This window comes from Canis lupus, chromosome 6, assembly GCF_003254725.2.
Source record: "Canis lupus dingo isolate Sandy chromosome 6, ASM325472v2, whole genome shotgun sequence".
In the NCBI taxonomy this organism is placed as follows: domain Eukaryota; kingdom Metazoa; phylum Chordata; class Mammalia; order Carnivora; family Canidae; genus Canis; species Canis lupus.
Window position 1 is genome coordinate 63,721,674 of NC_064248.1, and position 21,958 is coordinate 63,743,631.

General features: G+C 35.7%; 1 protein-coding gene across 6 annotated transcripts in view; it reads left to right on the top strand.

Moving 5' to 3' along the window:
• TTLL7 (tubulin tyrosine ligase like 7) overlaps nucleotides 1-21,723 on the top strand; it is a 149,724-nt gene extending 128,001 nt beyond the window's left edge. For 5 of the 6 annotated variants that reach the window (XM_025417860.3, XM_049111759.1, XM_025417859.3 and 2 more), the window contains 2 exons: nucleotides 8,770-8,943; nucleotides 20,589-21,723. In XM_025417860.3, coding sequence (XP_025273645.3) covers nucleotides 8,770-8,943; nucleotides 20,589-20,706 — 292 coding nt within the window. In that variant the 3' untranslated portion in view covers nucleotides 20,707-21,723. Of the gene's footprint in view, nucleotides 1-8,769; nucleotides 8,944-9,038; nucleotides 9,154-20,588 lie in introns of all 6 variants that reach the window. The other variant, XR_003124393.3, reaches the window with a different exon arrangement.
• The last annotated feature ends 235 nt before the right edge of the window (nucleotides 21,724-21,958 follow it).

The following is a 21,958-nucleotide window of genomic DNA, read 5'->3' on the forward strand; positions in this document are numbered from 1 at the left end:
CAGATCCTGGAATCACACCCTGAGCAGAAGGCAGATGCTCAACTGCTGAGTCACCCAGGCGTCCCAGGGAGAGGCCTTCCATATTGGCTCACAAGCTGACTTGCCCTCCTAAAGATGCTCCTGCCAGGTCAGGGGGTTTAGTGTAGGGAGCTCCAGCCTCCACTAGAGGCACTATGTTTCTCTCTGGAGTCAGACTGTGCTGGTGGATGGAAGTGCAGAGGGGTGGTAGAGGAGGCTAAATATGGCCTTCCCTCTCCCTCTTGTCTCTGGGTAGTGGATCTCCCAGCAGCTGCTACTCAGGAAGCCCTCTTACAAAAGTGAGCCATCTCCTGTGACTTGGGCCCTTGTCAGTTCCCTGTCCTAACCTGTCTGTACCCAGCTTGTTGGCACACTCAGAACCATAGATTTCTTGTATTTTATCTCTGGCCAGTGGCTGGGATTCAAAACTCCAAGTTTTAAAGGGACTAGAATGTACACGCCCACTCCTGTCCCTGACCGGGAGGCCCAGGGCATGCCCAGCATCATCCTGTCCCCAAAAAGCCATCACACAGTGCACATACAGAGGCTAGAGTTTATTGTAATACTCAGCGAAAAGCTGGAGCCAGGTTATCAGCCATCTGCATTCGACTCAGTCCTCTACTCCCCTCTGTTCCAGAAAAGCCATCACAGAGGCTTGAATTGATTGTGGCATATAGCAAAAAGCAACAGCCAGGTTATCCACAATCTGCTCCGGTCTCTGCACTCTGCTCCGTCAGTCCCAGAAAAGTGGCCAGTTGGTTCATGCACAGAGGTTTAAGCCTATTGTGGCTCACACTGAAAAGTTAAGAGGTTTTCTCCCTCTGCTCTCCCCTTGACCCTGTGCTGAGCTCTACTCAATGGCTTTCTTTGTCTCTAGAGAGGACAAATATGCTCCTCCAAATGCCTTCCAGGATGGGGAGCAGTCTCTCCCTGAGCAACCCAGGGATCCACTCACCATGGCTTATTGTGTGGTTATAATGTAGTTTAGGAATGTAGGTGAGGTTTTGTGGGATGCAGTCCAGAGCTAACGACCCAGGAAGAATTCTTGAGGTGTCTTTGGTGAAAAATGGTGGTTTTATTAAAGCCTGGGGACAGGACTCATGGGCAGAAAGAGCTACTATACTGGGATTGTGAAAGGTGGCTGATTATATAGTTGCAGAACGTGAGTTTGTTCTTTGCCCTCAACTAGTCCCTCATCAGTTACAAACCACTGCAATCTTTCCTACCTTCTCCATCTTCCTGACTTTGCTCCACTATGATTAGTGGATTAGAGGCTTCCTCCTCTTCTCGGCCACATGGATTCCCAATCTCCCAATATAGGGCTCTGAAACTTGCCTCTGCCAAATTCTCTCCCTGCAACTCTGCAGATTGTTTCCATATTCCTCCAGTCCTCGTCCTAATTGTTCAAAGTAGTTGAAGGTTGATCTAGTTGTATTCAAAAGACAAGGCAAGTTCAGGATTCCCCTACTACTCCACCATCTTGGAACTCTTCCCCCCCTTCGCTGCCAGGGTAGTCTTAGTTAATGAAAAATCTCAATTACAAATCTATCTTTAAAGTTCTTCTGCTCTTGCTTTCATGTAACAGGCTTCCAAAATATGGCTATACTTCTGTTCCTCTCCAATATTTCAGACCTCCCAAAGCTGTTGTGACTCATTGTCACTTTAGCCTTAGGATGTCTAATCCAAACATTCTGCACCTCCCTTTCATTCAGAAAAAGCTTCCTTTCTGAACTTCCCTTAATCTCATTGTTAGTCATGCAGGTTTGATCTCAGGGGTATCTGCATTTTCCTTCTCCTTTCCAGTCTTTATTCAGTTTGCTAAATCCTGTAGTTTTTCTGTCACATTCCCACTGTGGCTCCTTTAGATTCTTTTTCATTGTTCTTAACAATTATCCAGTAGTTACTACTGTGTTAAATACTTTTGGAGATACAAAGTTGATTTTGACACAGATCCTGCCCTCAAGACTTTTAAAAATGATCATAGCTAAAGCTATACTACTTACTATGTGCTAGGCATTGTTCTACATGCTTTATGTATATTGCGTGATTTATCCTCCTAACAACATTTTGAAGCAGGTTCTGTGATTTATCTCCATTTTACAAACAAGGAAACTGAGGCACAGGTAGGCACTAAGGACCTAGTGCAACTGGGATTTGGACTCAGGGAGACTGGCTCCAGAGTTTATGGTCTGAACATGCCACTAGTAGATAAAATAAGGTATATATAGAAGTAATGACTATAAAAGAGACTTAGAGGGATGCCTGGGTGGCTCAGCAGTTGAGTGTCTGTCTTTGGCTCAGGGCATGATCTTAGGGTCCAAGATCGAGTCCCTCGTCGGGCTCCTTGTAGGGAGCCTGCTTCTCCCTCTGCCTATGTCTCTGCCTCTCTTTCTCTCAGTGTGTCTCTCATAAATAAATAAATAAAATTTAAAAAAATTAAAAAAAATAAAAGAGACTTAGATAAAGTATTATAGGATTTCTGATAGGAGGAACCTTTTGGTAGAAGGGCTAGGTAAAATTAATAGATTTCTAAACATTTTTGTCTCCAGTTATTTGTTTCCCATATCCATGCTTCTGTCAGAATCATTTCCTAAGATCTGTAGTAATTTCTCTCATTTATTATTAAAGTCTACACTTCTTATCTAGAGACACAACACTTTTTAACATGCTGGTTCTTTCTTATTTCTCTAATCTTCTATCTCATTACACTTTTACTTAAAGTTTGTTCCAGAAAAACAAACTCATTATTTTTCTTTTTTTTTTTTTTAAATGTTATTGATCACAAATCTTTTCTTTTTTCTTTTCATTTTTATTTATTTATGATAATCACACACAGAGAGAGGCAGAGACATAGGCAGAGGGAGAAGCAGGCTCCATGCACCGGGAGCCCGATGTGGGATTCGATCCAGGGTCTCCAGGATCGCGCCCTGGGCCAAAGGCAGGCGCTAAACCGCTGCACCACCCAGGGATCCCAACTCATTATTTTTCAAATATCTTTGCAGTGTATTCTTTTTTTCCTCCCAGCTTTTGATGTCATTGAGTATCTGACTGGGTTGCCTTCTACAACCCCATCCTTCCAATCCTTTCTGCATTATTTAAATCCAATGTAAAGACACAGACTATAGCCCCCTTTTGGTAATATCTTAGACTATCACAGTCTGAAATGATCTCCAAATGTCCTCCATTTATATACTCTAGTTATCTAATACTGATTCATTCATACCATTTGTAGACTTGTTCTCACCACTACCATTTTCCTTGGTAGCCATTCACCAACAGGAAGAATTTATAAGCTACTCTGTATTGTGGTAAAATCTGAGAGTAATCTTGGCTATAAATTATTTTCTATAGAGACTTAAGTGGAACATTTGAACTATATTCTATGGCCCATTAGCTGATGATTCTCTGTAGAAGTTCTGTCAATCTAGACTCATAATTGGAATTTTGTTTCTGTTTGTTGATCCATTGATTGTGATGTGGAAATGTTGGGGTTCAGAGCCGACAGCCAAGAAAACTACTTGAGATGTCTTTGGTGCAAAAAGATGGTTTTATTAAACTGGGGTGGAGGGGACAGGATCCATGGGCAGAAAGGGCTGCCATGTTTGGTATGGTGAGAAGTAGTTAATTTTATACTGTGGAGTTGGGGGAGGTACAGATCAGGAAAGTTTCCAGAAAGATTTGCATATGCTAAAGAAGACTCACAGACTCCTGGAGGCTCAGCTATTGTCAAGCTAAGGTTGTTTTTCCCTCTAGCAAAACATTAACATTAAGGCAGTTGGGAGTTCCTGGAGGAATGTCAAACTCTGCTTGCCTCAAGTATTTGTCAGTGTCTTGGAGGTTTTAAGGAAATTTAATTTTACCTATATTTCATTTGTTCCCCACATACCAGTAGGAATGCTGTATATGAATCCTAGCTATTCTTCAGCAGGAAAAGCAGTCAGATAGTCTGCTACTGAAATTGGTGCTGGTAGTTTTAAGTCCATGAGATAATCTCCAACTCCAGACCCTAAGGATGCCCATAAAGTGGTTCTTCTATGCCTCTGGGACTCCTCTTCCCTGAACTTTTTTGGTAATATATTCTAATTGATTCAGAATATTTTCCTCTTGTTCCTTGGATAATACTCCCCTTAAATTTCTCTGGTGGTATCTATTACCACTAGTATTGATAATGAAAGTTAATAGCATTTGACTTACCAAATGCCTGATACTATTTTATATATTAAATATTCTTATAACTGCCACTTTGATATTTTAAGTAAGTTATTATTATTATGCAGATGAGGAAATTAAAGAATAAAGAGAGCATACAATTTGCCCAAGTTCTTAACTGTGTTTTTATTGACTCCCCTCAAAGCAGCATTCCCAGTGGTAGACAAGCTTGCTTGATTGCAATTCCCGTAGTCTTAGCCAAATCCCCAGCTCCATTGCACCTGAGTAAGTAGAGCAGGAGTAGCTTACAGTCCAATTTGACCTCCATTCTACATCCACTTCTTTAAAACGTTGGTGGTTTATAGAGATGAGTTTAACACATTTGTATTTTGTGGCCTTCCAAATGGGTTTCTTAGGTTTCCTCAATTTAATGAAAACACGTAGTGTTGTGTGGTTTGAATCCAGTTTGGACTGAAAGTAGTTCTGTTAATCCTTTGAATCGTGTCCAGTTAATACATCCTTCTTTAACTTTTGGCCCAACAGCCTAGTAGTCAAGGTAAAAATCTACTCTTAACACGGTTCTAAAGGAATGATTTTAATAAAAAGAACAATTGTCTTTCATGGTTAGGTGTAAAATCTTTGAAAAATATAACCCAAATAACTCTGGGCTACCTTGATTCTTGCCTCTGCCTGTCAACACCCCAATAACAAAACAAAATAAATAAACCACTCCCTGGGGAGTCTGGGTGGCTCCGTGATTGAGCATCTGACTTTGGCTCAGGTCATGATCCTGGGGTTCTGGGATCGAGTCCCACATCAGACTCGATCTGCTTCTCCCTCTGCCTGTGTCTCTGCCTCTCCTTCTGTGTCTCTCATGAATAAATAAATAAAATCATTAAAAAAAAAACACTCCCTATCTACATCCAGAAACATCAAAGAATATAAGATTTTTGTGCTGAGTTTCCCTAGAGTTGGCCCAGGAGTTTTACTGATATATCACAAAGAACAAACTCTTATTCTTCTTTCTTATTCTTCCAGGCTGCGGAAGCTCATGCTCAGTGACCCTTGTTATCATATGGAACCTTTTCTTGTTATCACATGAGGCTCCACATTCTGAATATGTTCTTTGCAGGAGACTAGCTCTTGGAATTTTCATGAATAAAATTATCCAGCATGTTTTACTGGGATACAGGAAGTCTAGATGCTATGGGAGTCAAACTCAGGATGAGAGCCCAGGAAATGTGTCTGTCCAAAGGTTGTAACATTTCAGCTGAGACTTGTAGGAAGAGGAAGAAGTTTTTCAGGTAAAACAAAAAGGAGGAGGCAAGGGATAGTACAGGAGAAGAAATGTATTGTTTGGAAAGGTCCTCTGTCCACTCAAAACTATGATATGTAAGCTCCAAAAAAGAGAATCTGTTTGGATCCTTTATCCAAAGGCATTTTCCAGTGGAAGTTTGTCATGGAAAAGCTTTTCTTTTAGAATCTGTGGGCAGGAAGAAATGATAAGGAATTATTCTAAGTAGTCTGCTTCTAGACTTACTATCCCACTTAAAAATGTATGCATGACATACAGAGTGAATATGACCTGAATCTAACTGTTCTCATATCACTTTCAATGGATATGTTATTGTTAGTACTTTTCGGCTCATTGTTGTTGTTTATCCAGTTGATGCAGTCCAGTTTTTCTCTCTTTTGTTTTGCTTTGCTTTGTGTTTACTTTCCTTTCTCCTTTCTGCTATTTAACTTTGGTCCACTCAGTCAACCATTCGGACTTCTACCAGAGAAGGAGAAAGAAATGAATCAGTTTTACTTTTTAGATAATTGCTTATTAAATGTTTTGATGAGAAAGTTGGTGAAAATATTGGATTGCTGGATAATAGGGGGCCTTTCAAGTCTCTAGATTTCATTAATAACTCCCCTTTGTTACCAGAAGTATTTAGTATTCTCTATCATATTGTTATATTACTAAAAAGTACCATTTAAAGTTGTGTCCTGTTATAAATCTCTGAGGATTAGGGAATACAAAGTGGAACTTTTTAACCACTTAGTTTTTCCTTTTGAATTCATGGTTTTAGGCCTTCTGAAAGAAGGCAGATAAGATGTTAAGTTCTTTGATAAAGGCATTGGTATTATAAATTATTTCTACATCCTTTCACCTTAAAAATGGTTGTGTTAGTATTGGAAATTGAGATACTATGGTGTTATAGAGGCATTGCACATTTACTCAGCTATGGCAGAGGTGGTGGATAGGAGGTGGGGGACATAGTTCTAATATACTCAGTTTGAGAGATAGGTTTTCTTTGTGCAGAAAAAGTTAACCTAGTACCAAATGATGAAAGTCCATTCATATTCTTTTCTTTATGAGTAGTTCTGGTATGTTGATACTTAAATATGACTTAATAGAGTGTGGTCTTTAGCCAGTGGTGGTGAACATAAACACCAAAAACTAGTAAAAGACTTTGGTCCGTATGTTTATTTTAATTTATTTTAATTTTTAAAAAAGTTTTATATGAGAGCGAGCGAGATACAGCATAAGTGGGGAGAGGAGAGGGAGAAAAGGATTCTCTGCTGAGCAGAGACTCTGATGTGGGGCTTGATCCCAGGACCTCAAGGTTATGACCTTAACCAAAGGCAGACGCTTAACTGACTGAGCCACCCACGTGCCCCCCTATGTTTATTTTAAATATTTAAGGACGAATGAGAGAATGAGAAGCCAAGCTGGTCGTATTATAACTTACATAGAATTCAAAATGTTACATCAAATTAGAGTGTAATAGAAGAAGCTCTTTTATCTTTCTTCCATTTTATTTGTTCTTTTCCTAACCCTATACTCCAAATCAGGAAAAGAAAAATTACCATGATGTGTGTAACTTGATAGTGGATCTAATCAAGTGGCTCCAAAGGATCAAAATAAAAATATATCCAAATTGAGAGGAGAGGATGTAGCAATGCTCAAAATTTCAGTGGAGAGGAAAGTGCTAAGCAGACAGTCAGAACATAGGATGTTTTTCTGTATGTATTTGTATTTATATGAAATTTCATTTCTCTGGGCCTAAACATGTAGGGCTTTGAAATTAGGACATATTAATTATAAACACATTCTCTAATTAATTGGTATTCTCCAACATCTTTCATGATGAAATTAGGTTACCTACACATGTATAGGTATATATGGACATATGCAAACATATATGTATTATATCCAGTTTTTCTTATATTTAGTAATAAATTAAAATTTATTTTTAGAGTTAATTTAACTACCATTTTCTTTAATGAAAATAACTTTTTAAAAAAATTAAAATAGTATTGTATTTAGTCCTGAACATCTCAGAATATGAAAGAAAATTTATTTCTTTCAGTCTACTCATTTGAGTCTTATAACTTTTAAGAAAACCTGTCATTCACAGATGACATGCTATCTTTTTAGGACCACGTTTCTCCTGAAAAAATAAACAGTAGCCTTTCTACTAAAAAATACCTTTCTGAGTTTCTAAAGCATTTAAAAAAATTCCAAAGATATCAAATATCCACAGAAGATTGAAAATGGAGTCTTTGAATTTCCCATTGGGAAGTACATTTCTTCAGAAAAATATTTTGCTTAATATTTTTTTCTTTCTGAAAATCTACTCTTTTCTTTCTCTGAGGGTTAAGTGAACTGGTTTATGTAAAATGAGACTTGAATCATTACCAAATCTTAAATGAAACTTTCCCCTCGAGACTTGAAAAGTTTCATTTACACTAAGGAAATAAGTAAGTTTCTCTCTCTCTCTTTCTCTCTCTCTGTCTCTGTCTCTCTCTCTCTCTTTCTAGTGGTGGGGGATGGTGAGGTGTTTCCTGATTTGGATCATTATGGTAAATTTAGGAATTGTAAGAACATTTATATGTATTTGTGTACCTGTACACATGCATGCACGCACAAGCACACACACACATACACTTGAAGTTTACCAAGAAAGTGTGTACCACTACCTGCTTTGGTATAAGCTGAATGCATTTAAGGAGGGACGCTCTCTTTGCGATTATAGTCAGGTGGTACTCACTGAGACAACATTACTTCTAGAATACAGAACCTATGCTCTATATCGTGGATGTCATTACATCTCAAAGTGTTTTGAGAGGAGTGATCATAATCAAAGGATGAACTTAAATTCTCCTAGTACAGAGAGGCCGCAAATGAAATTGCAGCAAATTTTAAATTCTTTTGTGGGATCATTATCAATGTAAAGGTAAAGATAGCTTTCTAGAAAACCTGAAGGTTTAAGATGCCTAACTTTTGAGAAATAAGCTCAGTATTTTACATATACTTTAATATAGAGTAATTCAATTTTTTTAGGAGGTGTTGGGAAGCCATCCTGATAGCAACGCCAGTTGGCATCAGTAAAGTCTTTAAAGACAAACAGCATATGAGTTCTGTGTTGTGGTTTTTAATATAAAGATTAATTTTCAAATATATATTTGTTTTATACCTTTCAACCATCTGCAGTCACTTCAAATGTCTGAGGCCATTTCTACTTTTCCTTATTGGTTTGTTGCTAGGTAAGTGATAAAACTGGTTGTCATTTTAACAGCCACATGAGGTCATGTCTGTTTCCATGCCAACAGATCCTCTTGGGAGAGTATTTTCAGTAAAAGCCCGGAGGTGGTGACTCCTTTGCAGCTCCAATGTTGCCAGCGCCTGGTTGAACTTTGTAAACAGTGCCTGCTAGTGGTTTACAAATATGCAACTGACTCAAGAGGATCACTCTCAGGCATTGGTACTGATTGGGGTAATTCCAGGTACTTGTTTACATTTCTACACCCTGTGAATTTTATATAAAGTAATGCCACAGTGAGGATTGAAATCGAAAGTCTCTCTCTGTTTTTTTATATAGCTAGAGAAAAAGCTAAAGACTGAAAATTCATATGTGCTGTTCTCTACAAAAGACTTAATTTGCACAATCTTTACCTTTAAAGCAACAAACAAGGACAAGAACCACAAACATGAAGGTGACAGAAATAACCTATTTGGAAATGGGATTATTTGGTTTATATACTTTTGCATTCAAAAGCCAAGTAAAAGCATCCAAAAATGGTCATAAATTTGACTTTTTTTCCCCTAATATAGAGATTTCAAATTTATCCTTCAGCCTGATAAGTTGAGAGGATGCCTTTAGTTTAATTTTTACTCCTTTCATCATAACCCACATCTATGGGAGGTGAATTTTGTTAAGCTTCATTTAAAAATTGAATTTTAATAAATACTGTCCAGTTAAAGTAGATAGTTTTCCAAATCATGAAAAATAGTATTGTTTTTATTTATTTATTTATTCATGAGAGACACAGAGAGATAGAGAGGCAGAGACACAGATAGAGGGAAAAGCAGGCTCCAAGCAGGGAGCCTGCCGTGGGACTTGGTCCCATGTCTCCAGGATCATGCCCTGGGCTGAAGGTGGCGCTAAACTGCTGAGCCACCCGGGCTGCCGAATAGTATTGTTTTTAATTTTTTTTTTAATTTTTATTTATTTATGATAGTCACAGAGAGAGAGAGAGAGAGAGGCAGAGACACAGGCAGAGGGAGAAGCAGGCTCCATGCACCGGGAGCCTGACGTGGGATTCGATCCCGGGTCTCCAGGATCGCGCCCTGGGCCAAAGGCAGGCGCTAAACCGCTGCGCCACCCAGGGATCCCTAGTATTGTTTTTAAGCTGCAAAGATACACAGAGTGAAAAAGTAGTACATTTTAGCATTTCTCTGTACAGAGTGCCCATTAGAATTAAAGATGAACATGTGACTTTATTTTTAGTGTGTATAAGCTGCAGTACTATTTAGAAGAGAATAAACCATGAAAAACTAAGTGATAGTCAAATAACGATAGCATTCAACTAACAGTTGAATAGGAAATGAGGTAAAAGAACCACCATAACTGGGATTGGGTTTTGAAACACCTAGAAATTTATGTATTTATTAAAAGATCCCAGGGAGTATATATTTTTTTTTCCCAGGGAGTATATTAATAAAGCTAACTTTCTGCAAAACTGACCAGCAACAGCAGAATGGCTTGGAATGTATTTCACAAAAATTATTTGAAAGATGCATTTTTAATCTTTGTCTTTTTAATCTTTAATTTAAATCTTAATTTAAATATTTTAATTTTTAATCTTGATTCTGACATTATACTGTTGTCGTACCTTTAACCTATTTTAACTCTTCCCCTGCAAATAGAAGCTGAGTGATTACAACAATGGTAGTGGTAAAGTTAGCCATTAATATTTGAAATATGTAAATATCAAAGCAATATTCTACAGTTTAATGATTTGGCTGAGGCAAATTATTGAAATCAAACTACTATATTACTTTCATTAATATTTTCATATTTAAAAGAATGATGGTCATCATTAAGACATTACAAATATAAATGAAGAGGCTTCATTTTAAGGAGTGATACTCTGGGAACATGATCAGGAAAATCTTAAGTTTCAGTCTAGGAAGGGTGGTTTCAAACTCTTTAGATTTTTTTTTTTTTAATCTTATTTATCTACTCATGAGACACAGAGAGAGGCAGAGACATAAGCAGAGGGAGAAGCAGGCTCCACACAGGGAGCCTGATGTGGGACTCGATCCCAGGACTCCAGGATCACATCCTGAGCCAAAGGCAGGTGCTTAACCACCGAGCCACCCAGGCATCCTGGTTTCAAACTCTTTAATATCACTCTTATAATTATAGATTTTATAACACATTTTCTATCGAGGGCTCTTATAATTTTGGTAGGCAGGCAAAATAGAATGAAGTTACTCTGGAGAAGGAAGTCACACCTTACAATTATGTTAGGCTTTTTTATTTTCTTTCCCTTCTAGTGGTCAGAAGAGATATTCCTTCTCTGGAATCTTGAGTTCTGGACTTCTGATAAATGCTCAGTATAACCCCAGTATGGTGATTATAAGCATTTTGAGGGAAGAGAGTTTAGTAAAACACACCCTTTATTCCTGCCCAAGTTCAGATCCATTTGAGAGAGAAATGTAAGAATCAGATGATCATGAGAGTGTAGCTTCATTTCTGCATAAAGCTATATTGAGGGACATGGTGTAGATTTGAGCCAAGTAAGTTCTCTAAAATTGAATTCTAGAATTAAATGTACTGATCCAGTCATGCGCAGAGCTAGATCAACCCAAACTTTCCACTAACACTACCCCATAAAGTCTAATTCTGTTAGTGTTGGCTAGTGAGCAAGTAAGAATGCATCCTTTCTGCAGATAGGATGATCCATGGAGAAAGGGACTTAGCCAAGCATACCTGGTTCCTTATTTTAAAGCTGAAAATCAGATAACTCACTTCTGATAAAAGGCCAGAAATTTGGTGGAAATTCTTCTACTTGGGAACACAAGGAAGAGAGAGAAATAAATATGTCCTCCTAATACTTAGCAATTAAAATCTGAGTCAATGTCACATTAATTTAAAAACATGTGAAAACTGGCCATATCTTCTTTAACCTCATCAATTAGGAACCTATAGCTTTTTACTTAAATGTAGAAGTCACTTAATTTGATATTTATTAATAGATAAATTTCACTTATGAAGTATACCTAGTAAAGTATAAATTACTATTTACAAAATTAATGTGTATGCCTAATATAAATGATGTATGAGGTATACCTAAGTATTTTATGAGGAGATATATATTTAGGTAATTTATCTATAAAATTAAGAGAAGAAAATAGAGATAACACCAATCAAGTTTATGCACCACGTTTATCTTGACCAAAGATCTGCATGATCTTTCTTCAGAGGCTTTAAAGTGTACATGCCACCCATTCCATGAAAGAGAGTAGCCTTGAATCTTACAGTCTTAGAAAAATAATAATAACTTAATAGGCACACCAAGTGGAAAGCCATTCTTCAGAGGCAGACTCATAACTAAGCAATAGAACTGATATATAAACCCTGATGGATATATATCTATATCTATATCTATATCTATATCTATATCTATATCTATATCTATATCTATCTCCAGGATACTAGAGTTCTTGGGACCAGCTTGATACTTTACTTGGAAAGCTTTGGGTACTTGGAAAGCTTTGGGAACTCAAAACACTTTTTTTTTTTTTTTAAAGATTTTATTTATTTATTCATGAGAGACACAGAGAGAGAGGCAGAGACATAAGGAGAGGGAGAAGCAGGCTCCCTGTGGGGAGCCTGATGCAGGACTTGATCCCAGGACCCCGGGATCACACCCTGAGCCGAAGGCAGATGCTCAACCACTGAGCCACCCAGGTGTCCCTCCAAACATTCTTCATCTTCAACATCTCTGTGTTTCTGTATTTCATGTACTGAACTTCCACAAAAGCTCATTTCTCAAGGGGTTTCATGGCTAAAAACATTTTTAAAAACCACTGAATTCAAACTTCTGCCTTTGGTAATAGAGCACTAGGTTTTTTTGTTTTTTTTTTTTTAATTTTTATTTATTTATGATAGTCACAGAGAGAGAGAGGCGCAGAGACACAGGCAGAGGGAGAAGCAGGCTCCATGCACCGGGAGCCCAACGTGGGATTCGATCCCGGGTCTCCAGGATCGCGCCCTGGGCCAAAGGCAGGCGCCAAACCGCTGCGCCACCCAGGGATCCCAGCACTAGGTTTTTGGACAAATCCTCCCTTTAGTGACAACTAGAAAAGCTGGACGAAATACTGAAACCTTTGCTTGAAGACATTGATGAGTTAATCAAGTATTTACTGAGTGCTTGTTGTAATTTTGATAGACTCATGGGCCTGAGGGAAAAAGTAGAAGTTCAAGGCCTGACAAAGATGGGGATGTTGGTGAACACCTTAGATTCCAAGGAGTAACTGTGTTCCCAATGTTTTGTAAGGCAAAAGTTAACAGAATTACAAGGAAAAACAGATAAATCTATAACCATAGATGCAGATTTTGATATATATGCATTTTTTAAAAAATTAAAGATACAGAACATTTTAACAACATAATAGACCTGTCAAATAAAGAAATGAATCCAATAATCTCAGAATATAAAACACCAAGCACACCAGGAACTTTTATAAGCCAGTCATATAGTAGAATAATAAAACACATTTCCACAAATTTCAGAAGACTTAAATCATACAAGGTTTTTGTTGTTGTTGTTGTTGTTGTTTTTCGATCCCATTCCATTTAGCTAGCAACAAAAGCAAAAGCTAGAATCAGAATATTCATACTTTGGAAAGATAAAAAAATACTTTTAACCCATGAATCAAAGAAATCATAATGGACTTAAGAAAATATTTTGAACTGGATAACACAAATTTTACAAACAAAAAACTGTAGTATATAGACAAATCATTATTATAGGCATATTTATAGACTTACATGAACATATTAGGCAAGAGGAAAGGCAAAAATTAAATGATATCAACAATCATTTCAAAAAGTGATAAAATGACATTAAAATAGAATACAGAGAAAGGAAATAAAAATGAAAGCAGAAATTAATGATATAGTGAAATAATATTTTTTTTGAAAAAACAAATAAAATTGATAAACCATGGATGGGACTGATCAAGAATATGAAAGAAGGAAATAGTTAACATCAAGAACAAAAATAGGGACATTACTACAGATCCTACGAACAATGAAAATTTTATAAGAAAATATGAACAATTTCATGCTGATAAATTTGATAATTTAGATTAACAGATTCTTGGAAAAACACATATTACCAAAAATGGCACAACTTTCTGTTAGAAAGTCCTATATAGGAAATACTAAATAGTCTTAACTATTGAAAAAATTGAATCAGTAATTAAAAACCCTCTCACAAAGATAATTTTAGATTCATAGGTCTTCACTATCCAATTCAATTAAACTCATCCAGAGAACAGAAAAGGAGGGGACATTCTCTAATTTGTTTTATGAAGCTACCATACCTTTGATACTAAAACCTAACCAGGACATTATGTCAAAGGTTAGAGAGAGTTCAGTGTTACTCCTGAACATATATGCAAAAGTCTTAAATAAAATATCAGCAAAATTGGGGCACCTGGGTGGCTCATTGGTTGAGCATCTACCTTTGGCTCAGGGTGTGATCCTGGTGTCCTGGCATAGAGTCCCACATTGGGCTCCCTTTATGAGCCTCCCTCTGCTTATGTCTCTGCCTCTCTCTCTCTCTCTGTCTCTTGTGAATAAATAAATAAAATCTTTAAAATATAAAAAAAAAATCTTTAAAAAATAAAATAATATAAAATATCAGCAAAATGAACCCAGCAACTTTAAATTGGATAATGTATCCATTTCTGTTTATTGCATCAATCTAAGGGTGCAATAACATTAAACAGTGATCAATGTGATTTTAATAGGATAAAAGATCATTTTATAAGATACAGATAAATCACTTGATAGAATTCAATATATATTTATGTTTTTAAAAATGTTTAGCAAGCTACAAACAAGAGAGAAATGCCTTAATCTAATAAAGAATAACTACACAAAACCTATAACAAACATACCCAATGATGAAATGCTGAAGGCTTTCCTTCTGAGATGAGGAACAAGACAAGATTGATTCATTACCATTTCTATTTAACATTATACTAGAGGTCCTAGCTGGTTCAATGAGGCAAGCAAAAGAAATAAAAGGCACTAAACTGAAACTCTTTACTAATGGATATGATTGTGTTCATAGAAATTTAAATAAATTTATTGATAAATTATTAAATTTAACAAGTTTAATGAAATCAAGGTCAAGATAAGAACATAACTTATATTTTTCCTATATCAACAGCAAACAGCTAGAATATGAAATTCTAGGTATGATATTTTTAGTAGCACCAAAGAATAGTTAATACCTAATAATAAATGTGATAGAAATGTGCAAGACTTTTATGTAGGAAAATGTAAAAAATGGGAAGATATACCATATTTGCCATTGGATCAATATCATCAAAGGTCAGTTCTTAAATAGTTCTGAACATCTCTAAAGTCAGTATAATCATAACATAAATCCCAACAAAATTTTTTGGGGGGGCGGCACAGTATTTGACCAAAATGTTCTAACATTTTTTTAAATTTAATTTTATTTATTTATTCATGAGAGACAGAGAGAAAGAGAAAGAGAGAGAGAGACAGACAGGCAGAGGGAGAAGCAGGCTTCATGCAGGGAGCCCGATGTGGGACTTGATCCCAGGACTCCAGGATCACTGCCCTGGGCTAAACCACTGAGCCACCCAGGCTGCCCCTGTTCTAACATTTATACAGAAAAGCAAAGGGCCAAGAATAGATAAGATACTCTTGAAATAGAAAAATTAAATGGTAGGATTTATTAACTATAGTGTACTAAGACTAATAAGTTAAAGCAATTTAAGACCATGCAAAAGGACAAATAGACTAATGAAACCAGAAAAGTCTTAAGTAGACCCAGGCATACATAAAGATCTGATTTATTAGAAAAGGAGGTACATTTGATTTATGACAAATGGGAAAAAGAAATTTGTTTTAAAAGATGCTGAGACAATTGGGTTTCTAAATAATAATAAAAACAAGAAACTTGACTTTGCCCACACCATATGCAAAAATCATCTCCAGTGAATTGACTACACAGATGTGAAAGGCAAAACCAAAGATTACTGAAGATAATACAGAGGAATATTTTCATGACTTTGAGGTATGCAAAGATTACAAAAAGTAGGACCAAAAAGTACAGATCATTAAGTGAAAGGTGATTTTTTTTACTACATTAAAATTAAGAATATATATTCGTTAGAAGACCCTGCTAGGAGGGTGAAAAAGCAAGCCAGTAAAGGAAAGAAGATATTTGCAATCCATATAACCTATATAAGATTCTTGGATCATTAAGAACTCCAAAAACTTCTAAGAAAAAAACCAAACACTTTATAAAGAAATGGAGAAGATACTGGGAAGAAGGGAGGATGCTGTAATGCAGGAATACAGACGCTAGGAATATTCAGTTACTTAACCTGGGTAGCAGTTATATAGGTAATCACTTTATAATATTCATTAAGCTGGACATTTTGTGCTTTATGCACTTTCAAATGTGTACTATACTTTACAATTGAGTTAAATGCATGGTACTATTATGGCCCTAGGCTAAGTTAGCTTGAAACATCTGTCTCAGAACAGAGATGGTCTTGCTTCATGAGGCTGATGTTCCTAACACATAAATAATACTCACCCATGTGCACTGTTTCATCAGCTCTATGCTCTGTAAGCCAGGCATGGCAGGAACTACTGGACTCTCCTCACAGACGAGAAAACTGGAAACTGAAGCCTGAAGAGATTAATTAAATGGCTTCTCCAAATCCACATTACTAGCTATGGCAGAGGTGGAACTTGAAATTAGAGCTTCCCTCTAATCTGTGGCCCAAATCAAAGTTAAAACAATGGGACAATCCACACTCAGTAGGATGGCCATTATCCCCAAAATACAAAATAAGTGTCAGGGAAGATATTGGGAAGTTGGAATCTCATGCATTGCTGTCTCAGAATGTGTAATGATGTGGCTTCTATGGAAATCAGGTTGGGTAGCTCTTCAAAAGGTTAAATATAGAATTGCCATATGACCCAGCAGTTTCACTCCTGGGTGCATTCCCAAAAGAATTGAAAACAGGATTCGAACAGATGCTTGTACAACGATGTTTATAGCAACATTATTCACAATAGCAAAAAGGTGGAAACAACTCAGGTGTCTACCAACAGATGAATGGATAAATGCAACGTGATATAGACATACAATGGAATATTATTCAGTCTATATAAAAGAATAAAATTCTGACACATGGTACAACATGGATGAACCTTGAAAGCATGTTAATTAAATAAGCCAGACACAAAAGGACAACTATGGTGATTCTACTATATACGAGGGACCTAGAGTAGACAAATTCATAGAGACAGAAAGTAGAATAGAGATTACCAGGGAATGATGGGGAGGAAATTGGGATTTAGTGTTCAGTGGGCAAGGAGTTCTGTTTGGGATGAAAAAGTTCTGAATGAGATTGTGGTGATGGCTACACAGCATTGTAAATGTGCTTAATGCACTGAATTATACACTTTAAAATGATAAAACTAGTAAGTTTCATGTTATATATATTATACCACGGTAGAAAAAAATGTAAAACACAGGATAAATATTGTGATGAATTTTATTTACCTTTGTTCTCCAAACCAGGAAGCTGAGTTTATTTTGGGGGGAACAGGGGTCCTGATCTTACTCCAGGAAAATCTCAGAGGGTGGGCGTAGCTTAAGTTTTCAAGGTTAATTTCCTACCAGTCTTGAAGTGCTCATGTTCTAGAGATCCTCCGTGGTCACCAATAAGTTGCTACATGACAGACCAATTCTACATTAAGTAGGAATTAGACAAATGCAAGTTTTATGTTTATGTGATGGATATGTGAAGTTGTGCACACCTAAGCCTCAATGATGAGGGAGTGAGGATACATTTATGAAGCACATAGGGTAGTCTGAGGTATTTCTCCTTGGCATCTACAAGTTAGCTAGTTTTGTACATCAAGAGTAAGCTAGAATAAAGTGAAAGCTGTAAACTTTCACATTTTTTGGTGCTTTAACACAAACCCTTTAGATATATGTACAGTCTATAAATGTACTTCCCAGAGATATTCTTCTTGCTAAAAACAATCAAATTGTATTATTTAATTTCATTGCAAAGAACATTTCAAAAATAATCTTTGATGTTCAGCTAGTGTGGGATCTCCCAAGAGATATTAATGGATATATTAAGGCAAATAATCCATTGTGTTTCCCTGTAAGGCTTTAAAACATCCCACAGCACTTGCTTTAGGGAAAGAAAGTGTTTCTTCCAATGTGATTTCATCTGCTTTTTTTAGTTCATACTGAACTTTTTTTCTTATAAAAGTTTCATTTGAGCTTTTTCTGCTTCTATTGTGGATATATAATCCTTTTCTACTTTCTAGGTTATTTTATACTTTGTAGTTTTGATAAAATGAGTATAATCATTGGATCCATTAGTTTTAAAATTGAGATTCATACAGAGAATAACAGGATAGTATAGTTGCTAGGAGCACTGATTCTGGAGTTGGCGCACATGGGTTTGAGTCCGAGTTCTGCCATTTACTTGCTATGTAACTGTGGGCAACACGTTTGACCCCTGTATGCTTCAGCGTGTTCATCTATAAAATGAAGCAAACAATAATATCTACTGTATAGAATTGTTATGAGAAGTAAATGAGTTAATATTTGTAAAGCTATTAGAATAGTGCTGAGTACATTGAAAACACTATTCAAGTATTACATAGTGTTAAATAAAATAGTATAGCTTAGCTGTAAGCCTGGACTTTGTGCTTTTATTTTTCCTCTGTGAACTGGAGCTCTTTAACTCAAAAGGATATGTGAATGTTATTGTAATGTCAGTAGTAACTATTGCTTGGATATTCTTCAAAAAGAAGTTGATAGGAACGCCTGGGTGGCTCAGCGGTTGAGCATCTGCCTTCCACCCAGGGCGTGATCCTGGAGTCTCGGGATCGAGTCCCACATCAGGCTCCCTGCATGGAGCCTGCTTCTCCCTCTGCCTGTGTCTCTGCCTCTCTCTGTGTGTCTCCCATGAATGAATAAATAAAATCTTAAAAAAAAGTTGGTGATGTTATTGTCTATTTTAAGAGTTATTGATATAATCAGAATGCATTTTCAATAGAAGATAGAGTAACTCTCAACTAATACAAAGTAGTGAATTTTGATCAAACACTTTATTTTCCTTTGCACCTTTGCTTTAGATAGGAAGGGAGCCTTTTCATGACAGAAGATATCATATTACTCATCATGACTCCACTAGCTCTTGACATAATAATTAATCCATATAAATTACCCAAGTGATATTAAGAAAATAATTTATATAATCCGTGATGTGAGAAATCAATTGTTTCATTATTCATCACCCATTGTGCAATTTTGATCTAATTTGGTTTGTTGTGTATTATTTTACTGCTCTATTAACTTAATGATTTGAGCAATTATTTATAGTTTGTGATACTAGGTAGTAGATTTAGAAGATATTATTAGATAATTCATGATAAAATGATGTTTATGGATATTATACAGAATTCTTCCATTTTAATCTGAATACTGTATGCAGCTCGATCATAATGAATTCCTATTTTTCTACAAAATTCATATAACACAACTATAAATGTAACTTTCCATTGGCATGGAAGCATAGCAGTTAACATTACTTAATGTAAAATAGGTAGCTAATAGTACTCTTGGCTCTCAGTTTCTATGGAATATTATACTGCTACTGGAAAATTCTAATGTCAAGTGAAAAAAATAAATGAGTTAGTGCTCTACCATTGTTTATTTTTTCAAAAATTTCAAATCTCCTTCAATTGCTACTTCTGATTTTGGAAATTCCTTATACATGTCTTTGTCCTGACTCTATAGCATGTCCTTCTAGTCTTTACCAAGATTTATACTTTTAATAGTAATGTTTATTTGCTCATATGAATTTCCTTTGTGGATTTTCATTTTTCTCTAGATATATAGATTGGAGTAGCCTAATGCTAATCAAAGTTTTTCCAGAGAGAGACAATTATACAGGTGCACATTCTTATTTAGAATTCCTTGCTCTCAATCTCTGAAAACTAAAAAGGAAGAAAGAGTAACCTTTTTATTGATAAATCTGACTTGACCTGAATTGACATGAAGTTATTTATTGTTTTCATCTGCTTATTGTGAGTATTCATACATTTCTCTATAGCTATCTTAGTGGTATGAATGCTGCCCCAAGGCCCCAATGGAAATATTATACTATATATAGTATATACACTATATCGTTCTAAAATCAGGAAAATTCATGTATTCTAAAATACATTTGGCTGCAAGTATTGCAGGTTACCTATAATCACAATTATTTCTGATGTACTGTTATCATAAGAACCATGTAGTCTTGGAATATGAATTTTGCAATTATGAATTTTAGTCTTTAACTTTTTCTCTTAGATTACCTATAGTCATAATACATTGACGAAATATTAATATAATTAATGGTTCCAACATCCTTGAAACAAGCAGTTATTGGTAATGTGGCTAACCAACTTCTCATATCACATGTTTTTCAGAAATATTTGACTGATTTTACATATTATTTATAGAGATTAATGATGAATTTCAAATTAACATGAACTGTGGAAATAATTTCCTAGCACATAAGTATAATGGCTCTTTATGGAATGTCTTAGGATACTAAGATCATATGTTGCATCTGTTTTTTAAGCATTTTAGGTGAGCCTTTTATGACCATCTCCCACCTCCCCACCTCAGTCTGGGAGAGAACTTTTTTTAAATGTAGAATGCATTGTTGTCATAGTATTGTTTTTCACATAGCATATGTAAATTATTAATCACAGTGCTCTAGTGAGAGATGTTAATACTAACTTGTCTGTAAAGTATAATTTTTTAACTGTCATTTGTAGGTTATTACCAGGAAGTACACAATTCTTCATGAGAACACCAACTTACACCTTGAAATACAGTTCACCTGGAATGACTCGCTCCAATGTTTTGTTTACATCCCGATATGGCCATTTGTGAAACAGAAAGGAAGATTGCCATGGATTATGCATAATACCAATTCATTTTTCCCCTCCAATTTAAACATGCAAAGAACGTGACCATTAAGTGCTGTTTTATGTATATATGACATATATGTTTGAAAATATATACACGTGCACTCAAATAACACATATATATTTATTATAATATATGAAAGAAGAGTTACAGAAAACTGGATATAAGACTTAACATTTCTGGAAATGTAATAAACCATGTTAAACTGTTTACACAAATATGTGAATGTCGAGAATTTGCTAGGTTTATAATTAAAACCTTCCTACTAGAAATGTTATTTTTGCTGCAGAGTATATAAAACAGAATTGATCTTGAAGATCCCATTTCAGTGTTAAATTATTTTCTAGATAATACATCTTTTGACTTGAAAAAACATTATTAGTATAATACCTTATTAATTCTCTTATATATATAGTAGCCATTTAAAATGAAAAACAAAGCTAGAAACCTGGTGTTGCTTGATGATAGGATTAAATATAAAACGGGTTTGTCATTACTGTAGCACACTGCAGAGTACTATAAAAATCTCAACCTGATTTTCCCGATATTTTTATTCCTCTATGTGGAAATGTAGCTGCTTGTGATAATGTACATTTTCAGTAAGGCTTTGGTAAGATCATGTAATGATCTAAAATGGAAGACAATCCAGTGGGTTAAAAGTAAACAAAGCATAAACTAGCTTTTTTTTCCTACTTTTCATTGGGAGTCACATAGAGGAACAGAAAATGATGGTAATAACAAAATCTTTCCATCTGATTTTTGTATCTCATACTACTCACTTTTATTTGGAAAACATATCTCCAGTGGGTACATATGGTCAGATACAATTTCTTCTGTTCTTCAGAAGTAGAAGAGTTGACATTTCAAACTAATTTTGGTGTTAGGGGATAATGTCTCACACTTATAAGTCTCTTAATGTTGAGACAAACATATTGCAAAGTCTAATATAAAGTGTCACATTGCAGCATAGAAAATAAATAAAAATATAAACAGCACTGTCATTGACATGGAAATCCTTATAAGTTGCAATATTCATCTTTTAGAAGTTTGTTTACACTTCTCCCAACAGTCTTATTTTCTCACAGATGCTAATTATTGGCAAAATTTAGGAATGTCTTACCTTTTATTATCCTAGAAACTATTTCCAGTAAGTCAAGAAATGGCCCCAAAGTGGGAAAACTGAGAAGCAAACTATCCTAGTTTAATTCGCAAATGG